The sequence below is a fragment of the Corvus brachyrhynchos genome, unplaced genomic scaffold (genome assembly GCF_000691975.1).
Source record: "Corvus brachyrhynchos isolate BGI_N302 unplaced genomic scaffold, ASM69197v1 scaffold10, whole genome shotgun sequence".
Lineage (NCBI taxonomy): Eukaryota > Metazoa > Chordata > Aves > Passeriformes > Corvidae > Corvus > Corvus brachyrhynchos.
In genome coordinates this window covers 8,384,861-8,392,115 of record NW_008236180.1, presented here as the reverse complement: position 1 = coordinate 8,392,115, position 7,255 = coordinate 8,384,861, and the positions used below count along the sequence as shown (strand labels likewise).

Below are 7,255 nucleotides of genomic sequence, written 5' to 3'. Positions count from 1 at the left end.
CCACACTAATTTTTTTATTAGTGTGCGTGGTTTAATTTTTTAAGTCATCTCTAATTGTACTGAAGGGAGGGGGGTGGAGAATAAAATGATCCTGGCAGGAAGGGCTAAGCTTGTTCCCCTGCCTTTCTGAATCACACAAGGGATAATGGGACTGTGTCTTGCTCAAACTGGGCAGAAGGAGCCAGTTCTGCTCTGAGTTCTGTTTGTGCAATCCCACTGAACTGTGGTAGAGAAGAGATCACACAAAGAGCAGCAGAACTTGGTGTAGATGCGTTAATGAAGCCTTAAGCTGCCTTCAGCCACAATTCATTGTTTGTAAAGCTCTGGTTTGTATCTTTCAGTCTGGGGTTTTGGTGAATTCTTTTTTGTGTTTTTTGTTTATTGGCCAAGTGGTCCTTCAGTTCTGAGTTGTGCCATAAGAATTCAAACAGGATTTTAAACTGTTCAGATGAATTCAAGAAATGGTCTTCTAGTTCTGGTGTTAAAACTCAGATTTCATCTCATTTTGAATTTAGCTTAACAAGTGGGACCTCAAAGTGAATTTCTAATCGTTTTAAGGAATATCCACATTGCAACTAAAATGTGACAGTGCTGCTGCAGGTGAAAATGACAATAATTTTGCCTTAGAGACCTTTAGTATCCTCTCAAAGAAAGAAACTTGTGCATCTGAATTTTTGTGTATGTACCTCAGAAATGTCACTGTTCCATTTGACTGAGAAACCTTCATCTATATCTGTTACACAGCACTTGAATTACATTCTTTTTTAATTAGTCACAAACCCAGTGCCCATCGTTAAGAAACTGTGCTTAAAACTTCTCTAAGTTGGAAAATTCATTACTTGTTCTCCCAGAGATCTGCCTGAGCAGAGCCTTAAACTTGTTCTTGGAGGCCTCCTCGTGCAGAGCTTTTGGGCATCACAGCTGGGAGCTCCTTTGCTCAGAGCTCAGCACTTGCCTTCATGAGGGAATTTCAATGTGAGGTGGTTCTTGCTGCTGGATTAACTTCCCATCACACTGAGGAATTGTCAAGGGCTGGTGAGGGTACAGGTTTTGTCTGTATTTAAATAAAGATTGCTTTTTAAAAAGCTCTTTGATACATAAAAAAGGGATTGTATTTGTTTTCTATATAACAAAAGAGAAGTGGATCAAATATGGGAGGCTGGGGCTTTGGGGACTTGGGAATGATGAATTTGTTGTGTTACACCTGAATCAGGTGCAATTATAGACTCCAAGTGGAGAATGTGGGATGTTCTTTTTAAAAGAATGAAATTTCATTTTCTCTTGAAAAGCTCCCTGTATGCAAAACATTTCTGAGGCTCAGTCCTCTTTGCTCCTCTGCCTCTGAGTTTCTGACTCTTCAGAAGCAGTGGTGGCAAGAGATAGTGATGCTGGTGGTTTTTTTGCTGGAGAAACAAGGAGAAGCAGAGCTGGGGGGAGGGAAAAGGGAAGTCCTGACACAGTCACTGAGGCTGATGTGGGGTGGGTGACAGCAGTGGCTTTTTTTTTTTTTTTTTTGGTGCCGCCTTTTTTAATTCTGCTGAAGCACCTGTCCATAATTAATGCACTTGTTCTTGGTGTTTGGAATCTACTTTTAGAACCCTCGTGGTGGTTTACATGTTCAAGCACCGCTGTGGTTGTGAACAATGTGTGAGCTCTCACCTCGGGCTTCCTCAGTTCTGTGGGCTGTAACTTGCAGTGCAAGTGCAGAAAGTTCCTTTGTTAACACAAAACCATCCTGCCCTTGGCACCCTGCTGCCTTTCCATGTCCTGGACATCTTCTGAGGCCAGAAGGTCGGTGGGTTTCTGTTGGAGAAAGAAGGGCTGGGAAAAACTGAACTCGTCCTATTGAGGGAGGAAATGCAACCCTGGGGTGAAATTTAATGTCCAAGGGCAGGTTGGAGGGGGCTTGGAGCAACCTGGTCTGGTGGAAGGTGTCCCTGCCCATGGAATGAGGTGGTCCCTAAGGTCCCTTCCAACCCAAACCATTCCATGACTCTCTGGAATCACCTTTCCCTGTGGAAGTCTGGAGGTGCCTTGAGTGCCCATTCTTGATGGGCTCCTGCTTCCTGCTGCCCTCAGGGCTGTGAAAGCTGAGACCACTTGGAAAGCCAGGAAAACCTGGCTGCGAAATCCTGTGGCAGCAGTGTCTGCTCAAGCCTGTGCAGCTCCTTGTTGTGCCATAGCCTTGAGGTCACTGCTGCAAAAGAGGAAACACAGGAGCATGAGCAGAGGGCTCAGACTTCCCACTGCTTCACTGCAACAAGTTGGTGGCACGCAGACCAAGGAAAATCCCGCTTGCGCACATTTTTCTTACTTCTAGTCGCCAAAAGGGGTTTTTTTTTGGGTTTTACTCTGTCCTCTCATCTTCTGTTGTCACAGATATTATCTTGCATGATACCTTGTTTGCAAGTTGTCGGTGCTGTTAGGGGCAGAGCTGTCAGATGGACTTTGCTGAGGCGGAGTTCCCAACACGCGGTGCCTGTGCAAGGCTGAAGTGTCCCCATCCCACTGTGATTCTCTGTCTTACTCCGAGTGGGGAATGACAGCAATGGATGCAAAGCCAAGGAGCAACACAACTGCACAGGTAGGTCTGGTTTTTTGGGTAGGGAAGGGTTTGATGCTTTAATTCAGTGGGATTCTTGGTGATGTTGGAAGTAGCACTGATGAGGCTCTTCCAGTTCTGGCCCTTCGTGCCAAGAGAGACCTTGAGGGGCTGGAGCGTGTCCAGGGCAGGGAACGGAGCTGGGGAAGGCTCTGGAGCCCCAGGAGAGGCTGAGGGAGCTGGGAAAGGGGCTCAGGCTGGAGCAAAGGAGGCTCAGGGGGGACCTTGTGGCTCTGCACAAGTCCCTGACAGGAGGGGGCAGCCGGGGGGGTCGGGCTCTGCTGGCAGGGAACAGGGACAGGAGGAGAGGGAACGGCCTCAGGCTGGGCCAGCGGAGGCGCACGGTGGGCAGCAGCCGGACTTTCCCCATGGAAAGGGAGCTCAGGCCTTGGCAGGCGCTGCCCAGGGAGGTTTGGAGGTGGCACTCAGTGCTCTGGGTTGGGGACAAGGTGGGGATGGGGCACGGCTTGGATTCAGTGTTCGCAGAGCTCTTTCCCAGCCTCAGTGGTTCTGTGACTCTGTGAAGTGTTTGGGGGACAGAAGGCTCTTGTACCTCATGTCCCCCTGTGCTTTTCATTGTGACAAAACCACTGACTGGGGAAAATGTCTTCCTGGGGTAGATCCTGAATAAAGCGGGATTCAAAATGAACAGGCATCTGGAAATGACCACATTTGTGAAATTATAAAGATAAAATGTCAAGGTTCCACCTTACTGCTATGCTGCAGTGACATTAGAGACACAGATCCTTTGCCAGAGACTTTCAGTGGCAGCCCTGGTGACCTCTTGCATGACATAATTCCTTTGTTACATGCAAACCAGAAAGCCTTTTGAAACACTATGTATTCCTACTTTGAAAGACTTGAACCAGAGTATAAGGTTTGTTACATTTATTTCTGTATTCATATTCCATCTAGATTAATTTTATACGGATAAGAGGCCCTGCTGCAGCTGTAAGGGTTGGAGCATGCCGAAATCTTGATTCAAAGTCAGTGCCTTGCCATCCTGCTGTCTGCAAGTCTAATAAATGTAATGGAATTAAGATTTTCATCCTAGATTATGATCTCAGTGTTTACCATAAATAAACTGCCTCCTGGAAATCTGATAGAAAATGTGGGGAGAAACCTTAACAGGACTTCAATGAGTCATTGTTTTACACTCAAAATTTTCCATCAAGGCTTGTAAAGATTAGGGGGCTACTTTTCACACTGAGTCATCAGTAATTGAGGCAGGACATTTTTCATCTCTGTATAGAGGAATTTTCTATTTCTAGATATATTTCCAGTTCTCTTCAGTGGATTGTCAATAAATCAATGTAATGGTAGCAAACCCATTCCCTGTTCTGCTGTGAGCATTTTAGACATGGCCAGAGCAACCCAGTCAACTTCAGCTGAGTAATAAAAAGCCAAACTTATTTCTGCAACATCATTTCTGAACTGTTTATAAGGCCCCTGCTGGCCTGGCAGTATCATATATTTGAATAATATAAAAATACAAAGGGGTTTTTTTGTACTCTCTGCACTCCTTGAGGCTCCAGCCCTCGGCAGCGTTACTGTGACGGGAAATGCTCTGCAATTATCCCTGTGCCCCAACTATTGCACCTGCACAGGGAAAACACTTCCGAACATGATTTCAGTTTGAGTTTAGCCAGAAAATGGTGTTGTTTGTTTGTTGTTGCGTATCCAGTGGCAGCACAGGAAGCGTTGCACCCCTTGGTGCAATTTCAAACCCCGTGAGCTCCACGGGCTCCTGCTGTGTGACAGCTTTGGCTCAGCTGCTGCCCCAGGAAAACAGGAGTGTGTCTGGATGTGCATAAAGTGGATGTGGAGTTTATCTCTCCTAAAATGCCCAGTTCACATCTTCCCTTCTCACCCACAAACATGAGTGGGGAATGACAGAGATTCTGCCCCTGTGTCCCACTCAGGTGAGACCCCACCTGCAGAGCTGCCCCAGCCCTGGGGCCAACAGCAGAAGGACGTGGAACTGCTGGAGAGAGCCCAGTGGAGGCACCAGGATGAGCAGAGGGATGGAGCAGCTCTGCTGGGAGGAAAGGCTGGGAGAGCTGGGATTGTTCAGCCTGGAGAGGAGAAGCTCTGGGGTGACCTCACTGTGGCCTTGCAGGACCTGAAGGAGCTGCAGGAGAGATGGAGAGAGAGGATTTCCAAGGGCTGGAGGGACAGGACACAGGGAATGGCTTCAAACTAAAAGAGAGGAGGTTTAGATTGGATATTAGGAAAAAATCATTCCCTGTGAAGGTGGGGAGGCTCTGGCACAGGGTGCCCAGAGCAGCTGTGGCTGCCCCTGGATCCCTGGCAGTGTCCAAGGCCAGGCTGGATGGGGCTTGGAGCAGCCTGGGACAGTGGGAGGTGTCCCTGCATAGCAGGAATTCCCTCTGGGGTTCCTTCATGGGAACGTTTAATTGTATTTGAAAGTAGTTCTGTCCCCACTAGATGTGGGTTTGTTGCTGATATTTCTCCATCTTTTCAAATGCTGGAGCACCTGAAAAACTCCGGGGTAGCAAGGGAATGGCTCTTTATCACCTGCATGAAGTGTCTGAGGGGGTCAAACTGCTGCTTCTAATGTTAAAAAAAGAAAGAAGAGAAAGAGCACGCAGGCATTGAAATGGGCTGCTTTTGCCAGGAATCCTTTCTCCTTTGGACAGCAGCTGGTTTGCTCCCAGCCCAGAGCTGTAGATTCTGTTGAGGAAGCTTTTCAATTCAGCATTTTCTAGTCAAGACACTCAAGGCTTTTCTAGCTACATGATTGTGGCTTTGGGAGCCAGTGTCTAATTTAATCTTGAAGCTGCTGTGGAAAGAGGAAGGAAGAAGCTTTTACCAGAGAAAAGCCAGCACATACAAAGGCAAAACCAGTAAAAATTTGCAAATGCCAAGATACCACAAATCCAAAGTGGTAAAACCTGTGCACCAGCATGACCTGGACTCAGCTGGGCAAATAGCAACCATGAATAATTTAAATAACACTATAGCTTAATAACATTCAAGGATTTTTTAGATTAGCCCAAGAAACAAAACCCTTCCGCTGCAGGTCATATTTGGCTTTCCTCCTCGGGTTTTCTGCCTCTGCAGGGTTTTGCAGGGGGTTAATAACACAAAGGAGATCTGTTCAGTTTTCTAGAGACAGGCTGAAAGTGTATCCAACCTCAAACTAGTGTTAATCAAAACAAAACAAAACAACAAACCAGGAGTAAAAATTGCTGCTGCAAAAATGTTTCTAAATCCATTCCTGGTCCAGCCCTGCTGCCCTGGCTGTTCCGTTCAGAGCAGGGCAGACACTCCCTGCAGGGGGGTCTGTGTGTCCTGCACATCACCAGCTGCAGCCCAGTGGCTCCCTGGAGAGAATTCTGCTATGTAATGAGCTCCCCCCACTCCCAAAGCTGCTTTCCTGGGGCTCCCAGCGAGCAGGAGGTGGCAGAGGCTGAGCCTTCCCTCTCCAGCTTCCAGCCAGACCCTCCAGAGCTGCCTGATCCGCTGACAGGGCTGGGGAGATCCTCCTCCTCCTCCTCCTCCTCAGGCGATGGACTAACAGGGAAACAGGCAGCAAAATGAAGGTCAGTGTAAATACTGGGTTTTTTCTTTCTGCTGCAGTTAATTCGATGACTTTCCTGATTTCATTTGTAGTGTTCAGAGGGTAAAATCTGCATCTGGCAGGGTCCCTTTGCAGTGTGTGTGCTCAGCTGATTTGCACATCACTAACAAAGCACGTGGTGCCGATTTTTAAAATATAATCCAAATGAATCCTTTCTCAAGAACAGCAGTGTGGCTGAGGAGGGTGAGGGTCGGTTCTGTGGGTTCTGTGTACATTGAGTAATAACAAGCTTATTAAAAACGATCATGAGTGACCCAGACGTGTCACTTCCACATTCTCTTGGAAAAAATGAGCTTAACAGTTGAGCTGTATATTACCTCAAAAAAGATGTTTTTGCATTGATTCCTAGAAATGGGAAATGGAAATGTTGAAAGAATTGAGGTCACTCTGTGATGAGGAAAATGCCGAGTAATTTCAGTCTGAGTTCTGCGAGCCTGGGAAAGCCTTTGCACTCCAGGGTAAGGACTGGCCCCATCCTGCAGAGCCGTCTGCAAGGAGAACTGAGGCTCAGAAGAGGAAAGGAGTGCTCTTTTTCAGGAAATACAGTTTTCTCTGCTGGTGGAGGGGAATCCGTGATGGATCAAATCCATTTTCCAGCCGCTTGTCACCGTTCCTGCCCCCAGCCCCCAGGCTGGGCTTTGTGCTGGCAGGGGGCTTTGGCTGTGACACAAGTGAGTGGCTCGGCGGGTCCCAGCTGATCCCTGGCAGCCGGGCAGGGCAGGCTGTGCTCTCACCATGTGTCCTGTGCTAATGACAGGGAAGGAGCAGTGTCCAGCTGCTGCCTGCACGCGGGGATTCACGCCACTGATTAGGGCAGGTGGAAAACCCACTTAGCCCAGAGAAATGTTACAGTTTCGGTGATATTTATTCAGAAACCATCCATTTGTCAATTTATTTCATGCATTTAATTCATTTGCTCAGAAGCACGAGCTTTGCAGGGCTGTCCAGCGGGCAGGGTTAAAACAAGAGCTGTTTGTGGGGGCTGATAAGAGCAGCCAGAGAGCCCCAGGAAGCCGCAGGCTTGGGAGGTTTGTGGTGCTGCTGCTGGA

The 7,255-nt window shown here is 47.7% G+C and overlaps 2 protein-coding genes across 3 annotated transcripts in view; both read left to right on the top strand.

Moving 5' to 3' along the window:
- The window catches only part of CSTF1 (cleavage stimulation factor subunit 1), an 8,277-nt gene extending 7,188 nt beyond the window's left edge, over window positions 1-1,089 (top strand). Inside the window, exon 6 of the mRNA XM_017735907.1 lies at window positions 1-1,089. This exon is cut by the window's left edge and continues 384 nt beyond it. The gene's annotated coding sequence lies outside the window, so the exon portion shown is untranslated.
- Window positions 1,090-2,426: 1,337 nt separating this feature from the next.
- CASS4 (Cas scaffolding protein family member 4) overlaps window positions 2,427-7,255 on the top strand; it is an 18,928-nt gene continuing 14,099 nt past the window's right edge. Inside the window, exon 1 of one of the 2 annotated variants that reach the window (XM_017734814.1) lies at window positions 2,427-2,584. In XM_017734814.1, coding sequence (XP_017590303.1) covers window positions 2,540-2,584 — 45 coding nt within the window. In that variant the 5' untranslated portion in view covers window positions 2,427-2,539. Of the gene's footprint in view, window positions 2,585-4,992; window positions 6,169-7,255 lie in introns of those variants that run through there. The other variant, XM_017734821.1, reaches the window with a different exon arrangement.